The 17,110-nt window shown below is 47.9% G+C and overlaps 1 protein-coding gene across 3 annotated transcripts in view; it reads left to right on the forward strand.

The window, feature by feature from the left end:
* LOC144597609 (bcl-2-modifying factor-like) overlaps positions 1 to 17,104 on the forward strand; it is a 65,472-nt gene extending 48,368 nt beyond the window's left edge. For all 3 annotated transcript variants that reach the window (XM_078407111.1, XM_078407112.1, XM_078407114.1), the window contains exon 4: positions 13,278 to 17,104. In XM_078407111.1, the coding sequence (XP_078263237.1) occupies positions 13,278 to 13,391 (114 nt within the window). In that variant the 3' untranslated portion in view covers positions 13,392 to 17,104. The remainder of the gene's footprint in view (positions 1 to 13,277) is intronic.
* Positions 17,105 to 17,110: the final 6 nt, after the last annotated feature.

Raw genomic sequence — 17,110 nt, forward strand, 5'->3', positions numbered from 1 at the left:
ACTTAGAGAGTCGCAAAGAGCTGCTTCAGTTGTGGCTGCAGATTCCCGAAGACAGGAAGGGGAAAAGAGAAAGGGAGAGCGAGAGAGGAGGGGGTGAGAGGAGTCAGAGACGTGTGGTCGGGCCATGATGCTTCCAGGTATTTATTTTTCCCACATTCACTTGCCGCAGATGAAAGAAAAGGCGGCCGCCCGAGACTTTGGAGTGGAAGAGCCGTGGAAGGGAGAATGGGGGGTGGTGAACAGAGGTGATTCCGCTTAGTTACCATGAACTATAGTAGTTGATGTTGTGCCTGTGTTTGTTGTCACGTGGTGCCAACCATGTGCTTCGAGTTAAAGTGATGCAAGCAGTGACCAGTGCATTGGGACTGGCTAAAGTGACCCAAATGGCACTGAGCGTTTATATAGCTGACGATGTGACTTCTGTGAGGACCATCATTACTGTGTCTGGCTAGTGGATCATGTGTGAGGGGACCGTCAGTACTGTGACTGTGGCTAGTGGATCATGTGTGTGGGGACCATCATTACTGTGTCTGTGGCTAGTGGTCCTCTTGTGAGGACCGTCATCACTGTGCCTGTGGCTAGTGGATCGTGTGAGGGGACCGTCAGTACTGTGACTGTGGCTAGTGGATCAATAGACAATAGGTACAGGAGTAGGCCATTCGGCCCTTCGAGCCAGCACCGCCATTCAATGTGATCATGGCTGATCATTCTCAATCAGTACCCCGTTCCTGCCTTCTCCCCATACCCCCTGACTCCGCTATCCTTAAGAGCTCTATCTAGCTCTCTCTTGAATCGTGTGAGGGGACCATGTTTCATGTTAACATGTTTCCTCTATTACAAAATTACTTCACAGGTTTAGTTTAGAGACACAGCCCACTGATTCTTGATTAGTACGGTGTCAGAGGTTATGGGAAGAAGGCAGGAGAATGGGGTTAGGAGAGAGAGATAGATCAGCCATGATTGAATGGCGGAGTAGACTTGATGGGCCGAATGGCCTGATTCAACTCCTATTTCTGATGACCTTATGAGCCCATGCCGACCATCGGTCACCTGGTCACGCTTGTCCCGTGTTATCCCACTTTGGCATCCACTTCCTGCACATTAAGGGGCAATTTGCAGAGGCCGATTAACCTACCAACCCGCACGTCTTTGGGATGTGGGAGGAAACCGGAGCACCCGGAGGAAATCCATGCGGCCCCAGGGAGAATGTGCAAACTCCGCACACAGACAGCGCCTGAGGTCAGGATCTAACCCAGGGTTCTGGTGCTGGGTGGCAATGGCTCCACCAGCTGCACCAGTGTGCTGTTCCAGGTTGGAAAGCATTTTGGGAGGTTTTGATAAGGAGGAGACAGGTTCTTTTGAAATATATATATATATCGAGGCTGGTGTGTTATGTGATAACTCATGCACTTACATGTAATGTCTATCATGGAGCATGAGAAACATGTGCTGGCTGTAACTCCCTTGATGTTTGCTGTAATTTTGGACAGAACCATGGATTATTATAGACACAAAATGCTGGAGTAACTCAGCGGGTCAGGCAGCATCTGTGGAGTAAAGGAATAGGTGACGTTTTGGGTCGGAAACCTTCCTCAGAGTTAGATATAGCTCTTAGGGAATCAAAGGATACGGGAAGAAAGCAGGAACAGGGTACTGATTTTGGATGATCAGCCATGACCATATTGAATGGCGGTGCTGGCTCGAAGGGCCGAATGGCCTACTTCTGCACCTATGTTTCTATGTTTATGTGCCATTTGTCCATCTTAAATCTGTGCCGGTGATTTCTACCAGCAAAGTGCCTCAGTCCCACTTGGCAGGAAGTATTTGTTGATACTCCGTCTGCTGTCTGCAGGATATGAGGTCATTGTCCTATTGTGCTGAGACTGCGAGGAGAGGAACGATAGACAATCTCGCGTGACACCTGCGATAATGTTGCCCGTCTGAGAGAGGAGCTTTTGTGTTCACAAAGCTTGGCTCCGGGCCATTTCCCTGCAATCATTTCCCTGCAGAACTCCACTGCACAGGGACCAGTGAGTATCGCCTCACACCTGGCTACTTCAGGCTGTCTCTGGAACTGCAGGCCTGTTAAAAGAGTCGTGGAGTCACACAGACAGCACAGAAACTGGCCCTTCTGACCATCGACCACCTATTTATAGTAATCACGCAAAGGGCTGAAGGGCCTGTTCCCATCCTTTCTGATTCAAAGAGTCATAGAGTCATACAGTATGGAACCAGGCCCTTCGGCCCAACTTGCCCACACTGAAACAACATGTACACTAGTCCCACCAGCCTGTGTTTGGCCCATATCCCTCAAAACCGAACTTCTTCAGGTACCTGTCTTAATGTTTCTTAAACATTGCGATAGAACCTGCGATAGACACAAAAAGCTGGAGTAACTCAGCGGGACAGGCAGCATCTCCGGAGAGAACGAATGGGTGACGTTTCGGGTCGAGACCCTTCTTCCGACTGCTCAACGACCTCCTCTGGCAGGTCGTTCCCTACACCCACCATCCTCTGTGTGAAACAGTCGCCCTCATTTCCTATTCAACCCCCCCCCCCCCTATTCCCATGTCCTCCGGTTCTTGACTCCCCTGCTCTGAGCAAGAAACTATGTGTATTTACCCGACCTATTCCTCTCATGGTTTTGTACACCTCTATAAGATCACCCCTCATCCTCCCGCGCTCCAAGGAGTAGAGTCCCAGCCTGCTCCATGTCTCCTCCAGTCCCCTGGAGTGGGCAGGGGGCAGGTACTGGGAGGGAGCCGCTGGAGATGTTGGATGTGAGGAGCAAGGGGTGGTAAGGGGGTGAAGCAGGGTATTGCCTCCAGCGCCTTCAACGTCGGCTGCAGGAGGCGCCCCCGGGACACAGGGAAGGCCAGGCGAGGAGACGGACATAGGGTCGAAGGCGACGGAGTAGGAGCCTGGGGTTTACCAGGATCGGGATCGGCTCCAGTGTACCAAGTGTGCGGGCAGACCAGACTTTAGGCTTTAGACTTTGGAAATGGCACCAAAGCATGGTAGTGCCCGCTGTACAGTAAGTACAGTACGCAAAAAGATCTTCACAGTGCAGTTGCACATGTGATAAATAAAGCAACATTAAAGCACCCCTGAGGATTTCGAGGAACTAAGGCACTCCCCCCTATTCAAGTGGCTGTACACTCCACTTGTAGCCTAACACACACCAGGTGAGCAATGGCACAAAGGCAGCCACAGCACCTCCGGGGGCTCGGTGAAGCCATGGTCAGATAGTTCAATGCTTGATGTGTGATGTCCACACTCACAATGGTGGCTCTCTGCATTATCTTCCAGCCCAGGGGACCTTGCATTGTTATCTACCAATTCTCTGAATTAGTCGGTATTAGAGGACCTTAGAACTGCTTGCCAGAATGGAGGTAAAACTACCGAGATAGCAGGAACACCAGGGTGAAAACCAAACCTGGGACAATTGCAGCTTTACAGTTTAGTTTATTGTCACTTGTGCTAAGGTAGCTTAGGGCTAGCAGAATCAAGGGATATGGGGAGAAGGCAGGAACGGGGTGCTCAGCCATGATCACATTGAATGACGGTGCTGGCTCGTAGGGCCGAATGGCCTACTCCTGCACCTATTTTCTATGAGGTACACTGAAAAGCTTCCTAATCATCAATTGCACATATGCTGCAGCTTGCAAAATTCAATCATTTCTAGACATCCATAAGTGTATTTCATCCCTTGGAACCACACAGTCCTGGAACCCAAGGTGCCGTGCGGCTGAGAGACGCTCATCAGGCTAGCAGGAGTGAGAGGATGAGGAAGATGACAAGGGTGAGGACCAACCCTCTCGCCAACCGGAACTCACATCCCCAAAGAGTAAACCTCACTGGACCTGCTGTGAAGCCTGGATAGGTTTTTCTTATCTCCCCCCCTCCCCTCCCCTCCCCATATCATCCACTCACTTCCTTCAAAATTCACTCCCCCACTAACAGGTTCGCACCTTACAAATAAGCTTCAATCAGAGCAATGCAATGAATCACTTCCACCTCCAACTGCAAGCTGCACTGCAGCTAGAAGCGATCTCCAGAAGTCTAATTCCGCGGACAGTGACTTTCTCATTAACAGCAAACTGGAACTACCACTTCAGTTCACGGTTTCAGCCAGACTGTGCTGCAAAACCACAGACTTCATTGACTAAACCCATCCATCATAATGGCTACCAAGTGTGGCAGAAAATACAAATGTTTTTGCCTGAGTGTCCACATTGCCCTCAGGCCAAACACCTGCTGCATCTTAAACACTTCTCAGGGAGTTTCCTCCCACACCCTAAAGACGTACAGGTTTGTAGGTTAATTGGCTTGGTGTATGTGTAAAATTGTCCCTAGTGTGTGCGGGGATCGCTGGTCGGTACGAGCGGTGGGCCGAAAGGCCTGTTTTCGCGCTGTATTTCTAAACTAAACCCCTCCATCACGCACTCTCTGAGAGTTCTGTATTAGACTTGCGGGCCACTGTAGGCCCCGACACTATAGGCCCAGACAGAATAGGCTAACGGAGCTCGTTAACGTTAACGGAGTTCGGGGAGTGGGGCCGAGTGTGTTCGGGGAGCGGGACCGAGTGTGTTCGCAGAACGGAGGTTGCAACCCACCTCCCGGCCCGGGCGGCCATCATTGGTGGAACGGGAGCACTGGGCCGCTGGCTGGGTGAGGTCACGTGGGGCGCGGGCGGTAACGTCAAGTCCCGTATTTAAGGCCCCTTTATAACATATGCTACGGGCCCTGCACTAGCTTAATCCGGCCCTGCTCATCAGATCATTCGGTTAAGGGCATACAGACGAGTGGCCTGATGGATGTTTAAGGTCAGAGTAATAGAAAATACCAGAGTTGTTCAAAGAGCTCAGAAAGGTATTTAATAGATGCATCACTGTTCACCTCCCACTGTTAGGGTCCCAGCCGACCCTTCCAGGTGGATCAGTGATTCACTTTCATTTCTTCCAGTCTAACATTGAATTTGGTGCTTTTCAGACTTTAGACTTTAGAGATATAACGCTGAAAAAAGCCCTTCGGCCCACCAAGTCCGCGACAACCAGCGATCCCCATACACTTGCATTATCCTACACACAAGGGACAATTTATAATTTTACTGAAGCCAATTAGCCCACAAGCCTGTACATCTTTGTAGTGTGGGAAGAAACTGGAGCACCCGGGGAAAACCCACGCGGCCAAAGGGAGAATGCACAAACTCCGTACAGACAGCACCCTTAGTCAGGATCGAACCCGGGTCTCTGGCGCTGTACGGCAGCAACTCTACCGCTGCGCCACCGTGCCGCCCTAAACGTGTTCACAATGTGGTGTTTTCATGGGAGAAAAGAATCGCAGGTTGTGGAGAATCTAATATAATTTATAATTTACATACAAAATTCATATACATATATATATATACACACAGACACGCACACTAAAGGGCCTGTCCCACTTAGGCGATTTTAAGGCGACTGCCGGTGACTAGGCTGTCGCTGACAGTTCGCCGGGGTGTCGCGGGCGTGATCGTGAGGAGTCTTCAAAGAATCGTAGTGGATCTCGGCGCATCGCTGAGAATTTTTCCCGATTGAAATTTCTCGGCGACAGCTGGCTTGTCGCCTGGTATCGTTGCTTATTGCGGGCGCTGTCACATGCTGTCCCCAGGTTTGCTAGGCTGTCGCAGATGCATTTAGAAGCACGTAATATTAAATTAAGTAAAGTCATTTGAAGATACCATAAAATACTTGTGTTTAACCAATTTATTTACCGTCAGGACATTTGACAGGTAGATTGGAGGCGACTGTTTGACGGTCAGGTAAGCGTGGGAATTTTGCGATGTTTATGGCCATCAGCGATTACTTTTAAAGTGGGCTCCCAACCCAGATATGCAACCCAGAAATCAGGAATGCATCTCCCGTACATTTTCAAAGAATGCCCACACTCCACACAAAAATCCATTTAACCACGTTTAAAATTAAATTTCTTAATACTGCTATTAGTAAATTGGAAGTCAATCCAGTTTATGCCTTGTTACCGTGAAGCTTGGTTTTCAAGTAACCCGGGCAAGATGTTATATTTCAAAACTCTCAAGTACTTATTGACTTGTCAGTGATTTCAGCGAAAAGTAGGACGCCGGAGAAGCATTGATAAACGTGGGAATTTTACGATGTTTCCGAAGACGGTGTAATCTCTTAGTCAGGTGCTCGTTTCACAAAAAAAGTAACTTGTATCGACCTGACTCGGCATTCTTGTGGTCATTGTCGTGGGGTAAAAGAAAATTTTGGCGATCTGCTACGACTTTGACAGTCGCCGGCAATTGCCTAAAAAATCGCCTTAAGTGGGATAGGCCCTTTAAGGTGGTCCTACCACATTGTTGAGCCACAAATATTATACCTCAATGTCATATGATTGCAAAGAGAACTCGTACTGGCTCCAAATTTTTGCAAACATAGAAACATAGAAAATAGGTGCAGGAGGAGGCCATTCGGCCCTTTGAGCCAGCACCGGCATTCATTGTGATCATGGCTGATCGTCCACAATCAGTAACCTGTGCCCAACTTCTCCCCATATCCTTTGATTCCACTAGCCCCCAGAGCTCTATCTAACTCTCTTTTAAATTTATCCAGTGATTTGGCCTCCATCTGTGCCAATTCTCTGTGGCAGAGAATTCCACAAATTCACAACTCTCTGGGTGAAAAAGTTCCTTCTCACCTCAGTTTTAAATGGCCTCCCCTTTATTCTAAGACTGTGGCCCCTGGTTCTGGACTCCCCCAACATTGGGAACATTTTTCCTGCATCTAACTTGTTCAGTCCTTTTTATAATTTTGTACGTCTCTATAAGATCCCCTCTAATCCTTCTAAACTCCAGTGAATACAAGCCTTGTTGTTGACTTCAACAATGTTGATTTCAGAAACCAGTTGACTTTAGAAACCAGTGCTCGGGTGATGAGGTTACACCGAAACTAATGGCTCGGGTGACTCACACAATTTCAAAGTTTGCAACGTCAAGAGCTCTCAATGATTGGAAATCATTACAAAACAAACTCTGCAGATGGTGGAAATCTGAAGTAAAACATGCAGAAATGCAGTTAAATGAGTCAGAGAGATGTGGAACGCATGAATGAAAGATATGCAAAAAAAGTAACGAAGGAAACAGGCCATTGTTAGCTGTGGGCTATAGGTGAAAACGAGTTACAGGCAATGAGACCTGTTGGTCGGGGACCGGGGTGATAGCAATACTCTACTGGACTGTTTGTAAGATAAATCAATATAGTCAATAGTCAATTTATTTGTCACATACACATAAATGTGCAGTGAAATGAAAGATTTCACTGTGTTAGCACTATGCACATGTGACAATAGAAGCATTGAACCATTGGAGAGAGTTGGAAATGAGCTCTCTTGGCTACAGAAGCAGTCTCTGCAGATTAAGGCACTTGCATCTCTGAATGAGGTTTTGCTAAAGTACAGTGAGAGGATCTAGGACCAGCTTGGGTTCTGCTGATGTCTGGGGCTGGCCTGGCCCAGAACAGAGACACAAAAAGCTGGAGTAACTCAGCATTCAGACAGCATCTCTGGAGAAAGAATAGGTAACGTTTCGGGTCGAGGCCTTCTTCAGAAGAAGGGTCCCGACCCGAAACCTCACCTTTTCTCTTTTTCCAGAGATGCTGGGCTCGGTGGGCTGAAGAGCCTGTTTCTGCGCTGCATCTCTAAACAAAACTAAACTAAACTAAACTAAACTAAACTAAACTAAACTAAACTAAACTAAACAACAACCACCCCCGGCAGCTATGGGCTCTGCGGAGGTCCCTCTGTTGCACAACCTGTGGCTGGAGTGTAGCCCTGGGCACCATCTCCATTTGAAGTGCCAGTGATGTGCACAGAGGACACAGACTCTAGGGTGACAGCAAGTCCAAGAGCAAAGGCAGAAATGGAGCTGGGACCGTGGGTGGGAGAGACGTGGAGAGGGCCGGCACAGTGAGAGAGTGGCAAAACTAGTAGAACTGCCACCTCGTGGCTCCTGACCTCCAGTGCTCTATGTACACAGTTTGTGTGTTCTCTCTTCAGGTGCTCCTGTATCCTCACGGACCCCAAAGAGGTGCGGCTTGTGAAGTTAATGGTCCCAAATGTGTATGTGGGTGGTGGAATCGGGGGGCATTTCGCAGGATTGTGGAGAGAATAAACTGGGATTAGCATAAGATTAGTGTAAATGGGTCGTTGAAGGTCAGTGTGGACTCAGCTGCTGAAGGACCTGTTTATATGCTGTGTGACTCTTGGAAGGATCATAGAACAGTACAGCACAGGAACAGGCCCTTCGGCCCACAATGTCTATGCTGAACATGACGCCAAGACCCATAAAAGATACAAAGTTGTGGGGTAACTCAGTACAGCATCCCTGGAGAACATGGATAGGTAACGTTTTGTGTCAGGACTCTTCTTCAGACTCTTGGCAACATCCTCGTAAATCTTCTCTGCACCCTAATGTGGCCTCACCAATGTCTTGTACAAGTTGAGTGAGGGCGTATTGTAAGGAAAGACACTGGCAGAGTGTGTAAATGGAAACAAAGAAAGGGGATAGAGATGCAATGACATGTCGACCTGCAAGGAGTCACTCTGACCTGTGTAGTGAGGTCAGGATGTTTCTCAATGCCGGTCAGTAGTGGGGACTGTTGCTCTGAGCTAACATCTCCATGGCAACCTCCTGCCAGTGCTGCCCACGGGAAGTCAGGGAGGGGCCGAATGGCTGCCTTGCACATGCATACACACACGCACTCACGTATGCACACACGCACTCATGCGCGCATGCAAACACATACACACTCACACGCGCACAGATACACAGACATGCACACATACTGCACACACACACTCACACGCACACACAAACACCACAGGCACACGCACACACACACCTACACAGACACATACACACACATGCACACACATATATATGCACAGGTACGCACACGCACACAGACACACACACCACACACACACATACATAGACACACGCACACATATATACACACGCACACTCACACACGCACACACATCCATTCTGCGTGTGATGTGTTCCTCCAGCCTCTGGAGGTCCCTCTCAGTAAACCTTGGAACCGGCTGCCTGGCCCTTGGAAATCACCGCTGCAGCCAAGCACAGGAAGCTGCACTTCCAATGTGTTAAACACTCCCCTTGAATATCACAGCACTTTACAAAGCAGCATTGGGGAGAAATGCAACAACATTTAGACACTGCACATGTCTTGTTCGGCATTAGTCTGAAACCCACCCCAAATTCTGGTGTCTCTCCCTTATCCTGCACCGTTCGCTCATTCCAATTCCCCCCATCCCCACCCCACACTTTGCCCAGGTCCAGCAACACTACAGATTTCAAACTTTCATGACCTTACTTAAATTCCTCCACACATAGGTCCCCCCCAACCTTTATAACCATTAGCGGTACAGCACAGAAACAGGCCCTTCGGCCCACTGCATCCGTGCCGACCAGCGATCACCCCATACACTACTAGCACGTTCCGACACGCGAGGGACAATTTTCAATTTTACCGAAGCCAGCTAACCTATAAACCTGTACATCTTTGGAATGTGTGTGGAAACCGGAGCACCGGGGAAGAACCCACGTGGCCACGGGGAGAACGTGCAAACTCCGTACAGACAGCACCCGTAGTCAGGATCGAACCCGGGTTTCTGACGTGAGGCAGAAACCACCACTGCGCCACCATGCAGCCCCACATTGGGACGTTTTTACAAGTTGAAGTTGTGATACAATGCAAGTTCCCCACTGATGAACTGATGTCAGAGGACAGAAGGTTGCAAAGGGGTCATGGTTGGAGATTGTGGGTCAGACTGAAGCTAAGTTTGCATTTGTTTTGTACTCTTAACTCAAACTAACTTGTGTATTGCTGAAAACAAAGTTTGATCTGACAACACAATTGCACCGCTTTTTACGCAATTATTTCTTTAAAAAAAAAGATTCTGTGTATAAGAATTGCAATTTATAAATGCACTTTAAAATAGTATCTTCTAATAATAAACATTTGATATTCACAAGAGTAGTGTAGGACTAGTGTGGATGGGACATGTTGGTCGACGTGGGCAAGTTGGGCCGAAGGGCCTGTTTCCACACTGTATGACTTCTACGCCTGTAAGAAAATTCTAGAGGTTATTTAAGTTCTTTTTGGCAAGAGGACAATAATTAGCAAAATGTTTTTAAGTGTAATTTGTTGTAGATCACTAGATACTATCTTCCGTCCGTGGCAGTCCCTTGATGTCGAGGGTGACTCACTTCCACTACGGCTTTGTGTTTCCTGAGTTGACGAGACCAATGTAGGAATCACAGACCTTGCGACACACGAGGCTTGTTTGCGAGCGGGTGTGTGGCCTCTCTGCGCTCCTGGTGCAAAGCCTCAATGCCATCCCTAAAAGGTTCCTCCCCAACGTCGAGCGGCCTTGGGCCTGAGATTCCCACTGGAGTCGTTGAATTTCATCTAGGACACTTTGAGCACTTCCTTAAATCTTTCCCTCGCATCATCCAGTTTGGGGCAGCACAGTGGCACCAGACCAAGTAAAGACCAAGTAAAGACGCAGGGTGTGCATGGACCTTCCACTGCTTATCCCCAGATCCAGCACAATGAAACATTTAACAGCATTGGACACGTCGGGAATGGGAAGTGATTCGTTGACACCTTCTGTGACCCGGGGTCGATCCTGACCTCTTGTGCTGCCTGTGTGGTGCTTGCATGTTCTCTCTTTGATCCCCACGAGATTCGCACGGGTGCCCCGCTTTCCTCCCGCATCCCAAACAAGTGCGTAGTGGGAGGGTTATTGGCCTCTCGTAAGTTGCCGCTAGTGTGTAGTGAGTGGAGGAATCGGAGGGGAGTTGATGGGAATGTGGGGAGACAGAAAAATGGGATTAGTGTAGGATCAGTGCAAATGGTTGTCTCGAGCTCTGTGGCAAAGAGCCTGTTTCGTACCATATGACTTTACAACACTGTGACTTTAGACTTTAGCAAGGCCAGCACGGTGGCTCAGCGGTAGAGTTGCTGCCTTACAGCGCCAGAGACCCGGGTTCGATCCTGACCACGGGTGTTGTCTGTACGAAGTTTGTATGTATTCCATGTGACCACATGGGTTTTCTCTGGGTGCTCCTGTTTCCTCCCACACTCCAAAGATGTGCAGGTTTGTAGGTTAATGGCTTTGGTAAAATTGTCAATTGTCCCATGTGTGTAGGATAGTGCTAGTATATGGGGATTGCTGGTCGGCGCGGGCTCAGTGGGCCGAAGGGCTGGTATCCATGCTGTATCTCTAAAGACTACAGCCGGGAAACAGGCCCTTCGGCCCACTGAGTCCACTCTGACCAGTAATCATCCCGTACACTAGCACTAACACTACACACACTAGTGACAATTTACAATTTCCTGAAGCCAATTTGACCTACAAACCTGTCCGTCTTTGGAGTGTGGGATTAAACCAGAGCACCCGGAGAAAACCCACGGGGAGAATGTACAAACTCCGTACTGACACCACCTGTCGTCAGGATCGAACCTGGGTCTTTGGCGCTGTGAGGCAGTGACTCTACCGCTGAGCCACCGTGCCGTAGAGAATCTGACCTCCATTCGGGAAAGATGGACCTCTGACTAGAAAGCCTAGTTGGGCCAGGAGGTCATGTGATCAAACCTCAAGCGCGCACTCAAGCTGGGATGAAGCGCTGAGCCTTTGTCGTGGTTAATGCCAACAACAACAGCTCCGCTGCAGGCCTGCCGTTAACAATGGCTTTTCATTTCGTAGAGCACGCTCTCCAAAGTGTTTTTCCTGTTGAGGTGAACAAGGCTGCCGTTTGTTTTGACTGGAGAATGTTTTGTAACACTATCGTGCTTCAGCTCCAGGGGAGTGCTCGGCCAGACTCCAATTGCTGAGAGAACAAGAATTAGCACAGGGAGATAAAGTGTAGAGTCGGCCGTTCCGCACCGCGCCCCTGCAGATCTTTGAAAGAGTCTCCCGATTAGTTTCACCCCACTGCACTTATGCCAAGACCTTGTTAAACTTTCCTTTTTTTCAAATTACCCATGTCCTCTTAGAAGTCACTGTTGAATATGCTTTTGACCGGGGATTCCACCTCACAATAACCAGTAGGGTAAAATAAACAATCTCTCCTCATGTCTCCTGCCTCTATTTTTGTTGTCAAACTTTCATGTAACTCCTTTGGACTGAAGGGCTCGCGGCAGCAGGGTGGCGCAGCGGTAGAGTTGCTGCCTTACAGCGCCAGAGACCCCGGTTCGATCCTGACAACGGGTGCTGTCTATACGGAGTTTGTACGTTCTCCCCATGACCTGTGTGGGTTTTCTCTGAGATCTTCGGTTTCTTCCCACATGCCAAAGACGTCCAGGTTTGTAGGTTAATTGGCATAAATGTAAAAAATTGTAGGGTAGGGTAGTGTTAATGTGCAGGGATCGCTGGTTGGTGCAGACTTGGTGGGCCGAAGGACCTGTTTCCGCGCTGTATCTCCAAACTTAACTAAACTCTGATTACTGCCTCTAGTCCCCAGGGAGTGAGATCCTCCCTTCCCCCTTACTTCCTGGTAATTGTGTAAACTTCTGAAAGACCCCTTTTTAAACCATACGAACTGTCAACAGGATAATTCCGGCCACATATGTCCCTCCAGGTTATCACGTTGCAGCCTAATAGATGATAATTCCTGTGTGGGAAGGAACTGCAGATGCTGGTATATACCGAAGGTGGACACAAAGTGCTGGAGTAAACCCGTGATGCTGCCCAACCCGCTGAGTTACTCCAGCAATTTGTGCTGACGCTGCCTGACCTGCTCATTTACTCGGAGAACAAGGGATGTTTGTCACCTCGGGTCGGGGTGGTCTGAAGAAGGGCCTGAACTTGCGAAAGACCAGCATCTGCAGTCTCTTGTGTCTCCAATGTAATTTCAAGGTAAACTCTTGACAAGAGTGGCATCTTCTTGCAGAGGGTGATTCATCTCTGAGATTCTCTAACCGCAGAGGATTGTGAAGGCCGAATCATTAGGCCATTTAAAGAGAAAGTAGATATATTTTTAAAAGATAGTGGACATTGAGGGGGATGGGGAAACTGGCCCAGAAGAGGAAATGAGGCCCGGGGCACATCAAACATGATGGTATTGAAGGGCCTAGTGTTCTACTCCTGCTCCTATTTTATTATGGTGTTAATTTTAGAGCTCTTTGGTTTTATCCTATAAGGTCAAAACTTTGCGGTTTCTCAAACAGTGCTTTCTTCTTCTTCCGTAGCGGAACAGGAATGAAAACCGCGTCGAGCATCCATTCTGGTGGAGGCTCCTTGTCCTTCTCTGTGCTTTAATCTTTGACCCGAACGCGAATGCGGATGCCGCAGGTCAAAGGTGAGGCTGAACCCACCCATTCCTCCTCCACCGAACAATCGACTGTTGGAGCGTACCGCGAATGGCACTAAGCAAGAGGACAATAGCACCCGTTTGAAGATGCTCACCGCTGGTCGGATGGTGTTTTTTTATATATATATAAACATATGGTGGAAACATAGCATGCATGGCTTGCCACTGACATCCAGCAGGCACTGTTCACCATCACATGCTCTTCACCTGCCATCAGTGCCTCTTCCTTCAAGAGCTGGTCTCCTGACCAAGACACCTCTGAACTCCGAGAAGAGCGTGTTGTGCTCCGTCCTCTCCGTTCCTTCGAAGCCTCCGTTTCCATGGCAACAAAGAAAAACCCCCACAAGACGAGCGAATTGGTTGAGGAGGAATATTGTCAAGGTGCATCTTGACCAACGGCCCACCGAAGTCGTACCAAAGAGCCTTTCATACTTGAGCAAACAAAATGTCACTGGATTCCCCATGGTGGTTACGTGCAATCCCTTTGAGGCTTAACCTGTGTTTTGTTTCCAGGTCCTGGCCCTTCGCTCTAAACCCATCATCGCCAGCACCTTCCCCTCCCATCATAAAGCTGTAAGAGGTAACAGAGTGAACCTCCCCAAGGACCATCCTCACTAAAAGGGGAAGGGTGAGGTCAGGTGTTTCTGCCCACTGATGCACCGACACCACTGGCTGGCTCCTCTGACCCTGCTGAAAGCATCGGTTGTCACTGGTTCATTTAAGATTTAATTTTACAAGTCACTTCTGAGACTAAAGAGTTTTTGGCATTCAAACCTGAAATGTCCTCATTCTGGCTGGCCAGTAGTTCAAGAGTGACCAGAACAGAGGGCTCCTTCCCTGAGACCTTTCCTCTCTTCCCTTTCAAAATGAATTCGCTTTTGGATAGAACTGAAAAATATTGACGAACAATTAATTGCTTTACCAATTTTTGTTTTAAATGGGTTTGGTGGACAGGAGAGAAGGAATGATAGTCAGATCATTCAGCAAAGGCTCCTTGAAGATGTCTACCCAAAGTCTCGTTTTACAGATAACTTTCAGGGACCATATCCAAGTGCTCTTATTAAAGGACCCCTGACAGTGTGAAGCCACACTCAACGATACACACAAGCATAAGACTCAATGAGGGAATGTTATTGGAGGGCAGGTATGGATAACATGAGTGATCAAGGACTCGTTTCCCTTGGTGGCAACTGGTACTGTTTATTGCACACAATATCCCAGCAAGCATTCATGTGGCCTTAATGCTCCACTGCCATAATCTCCTTTAGACACCCTCCACGTCCCCATTGTTAAGACTACACCTCAAGCTGAATATGACAGCATCTAAATGACATCACAAATCCAATTTCCAATATTCTGGGATCAGAGATCTAGAGTGTAAACAGTTGGAATATAAATTGCCTGGCAAACCCTCTTGGAGTTGGAATTTCAATCCAGCATATTTCAACGTTTCCAATTTGATGTGGTCAGTCTCAGCCCAATAGTATATCCATGGAGGTGGTGGCAAATATATATATATATATATATATATTGTGCCAATTTGTTCTGCTGCATCTGATTGCGCCTGGCCACTGAGGTTTGACCTGCCTTGCTGTCTTTCTCTGCATCGCACCACGGAGGTGAACGATTAGCACAAAGGATCTGTAGGGGTCGCGTGGCGATCCCCATAGTATTCATGTGCCTCCACGATAACAGAGGGTGCCTGTAGACATCAAGGCTTTGATCAAGTGACAAGGTTGGGATTGTTTAATGAGCATTAAAATAGAAAAAAACAAGTTCTGGTGACAATATTTTGCTGAAGGATGGCTCCATGAAGTTCCATATTTGAAATATATTTTCCAAGTAAGAATGTGCGATGATATTCAGACATTCGACATAACACAGCAGTTCACTGGCAATAGCACCCACACTTAAAAGCCAGACAGCACACAATGGAGGCCATTCCCTGGTAAATGGAAGTACATTTTAGGGCAGTGCTTTCACCAGTCTGCACTATTTCTTGTGCAAGAGTTCACAGACACACACACACACAGACTAAAATTAGAACAAATATCCACAAAGACTGTCCCAAGTGCATCAAGCAAGGATCTAATCCATAAAAGCCGGGATCTGTGTCCACCCCAGCAGCGATGCAAGCCCGAGGGTCTGTCCTCAGCAATACCCTAACGTGCGCAAGATCATGAGTCTGGTACTCCTTGTGCACACTCTGTTGCCCCTGCCATTGTGGAGTGGGTCAAGTAGCAAAGGTGGGTCACACGATGGGAGAGGGGTTTCGGACAAGTGACAATTGCTTATTTTAGATCAGGAACTTGAAAGTAAAGTGGCGCCGCGGTAGAGTTACAGACTTACAGCGCCAGAGACCCGGGTTCGATCCCAGTGCGGTTTCTCCGGGTGCTCCAGTTTCCTCCCACACTCCAAAAGACGGCCATGTTTGTAGGTTAATTGGCTTCTGTATGTTGTAAATTGTCCCTAGTGTGTATCACAGTGTATGGGTTGGTCCCCATGGGTGCGTGCTCACTATTCCAAAGGGCCTGTTTCCACATTGTATCTCTAAAGTCTAAAGTAACATCTAAAGTAGAATGAAAAAGACAATTAATAATAACATTGGGGCAGACAATTAGGATAACAAATCTGGAATATTTGAAACAAACCCTTCACTAAATAAGGCTCCACGAGGTTCTGTATTTCTACACAGCCAGATCCTCACAATAGCTTTTCCAACACATTACGAGTTAAGAACAACTTCAGAAAAATGCCCCAAATTGCTAGTGTAATGCAGTGGGAGAGCAGCAGTTTCGGAGAAAGCTGTTTGCAAATGATGCCTTAAATCGACCCCCGGGTCCATACTTACTCTGAAGATAGACACAAAAAGCTGGAGTAACTCTGCGGGACTGGCAGCATCTCTGGAGAGAAGGAATGGGTGATGTTTCGGGTCGAGACCCTTCCTCAGACCATACTTACTCTCTCAGATGGAAGGAGCACACGGTGCTGCTTTGGAGGAGAGTTACACTGGTGCGATGGCCACAATTTATGCCTTTGTCAGCGTCACTGAAAAGCAGATTCGCCAGCTCCTTTTGCACATGTATTCTGGGGTCTGCAGACTGGCTTCAGTACTTTTTAATCTCACACCAGCATCTGGACTCATAAATTATTTTACCCGTGCGTTATTTGGTATTGTACTTCAGCCTGTCCTCTTCCCCAGTAGTAACACCATTCCCTGTAAATATACGATGTGATCTCCAGGGCTTGGTCTGTACTCCTAATTGATAAGTCTTAGAGATGCATGGCTCAGAAACAGGCCCTGCGGCCCACCAAATCCATGCTAGCCGTTACATCCATCTATACTAATCCCCTTTACCTGGATTAATCCCCTTTGCATGGATTAGGCCCATAGCCTCCTATCATCTTGGCATTATTGACCCACTGCTGGGAGAGGTGGTCGGTTCCACAGACAGTCAAGTGAAATGAAATCTGTATTTTTGGATAACTTCTCTGTCCACAGTTCAGGCGTGCCACTGGGAATCTGCTCTTCACAATCTCTCCCTCCTCTTTCTCTCTTTCTGTTCTATTTACAGCATCTCTAATTGTTCTTCAGATACATCAAAACATTTTACTAGAGAAATAAGAGGAGGAAGGAGCTAATGAAAGGCTCCAGACATGTTAATTAGTGGGACGTGGGATGGTGTGCAGGAAGTAGTAATCTTTTTTCTG

Source organism: Rhinoraja longicauda, chromosome 10 (genome assembly GCF_053455715.1).
Source record: "Rhinoraja longicauda isolate Sanriku21f chromosome 10, sRhiLon1.1, whole genome shotgun sequence".
Classification (NCBI taxonomy): domain Eukaryota; kingdom Metazoa; phylum Chordata; class Chondrichthyes; order Rajiformes; family Arhynchobatidae; genus Rhinoraja; species Rhinoraja longicauda.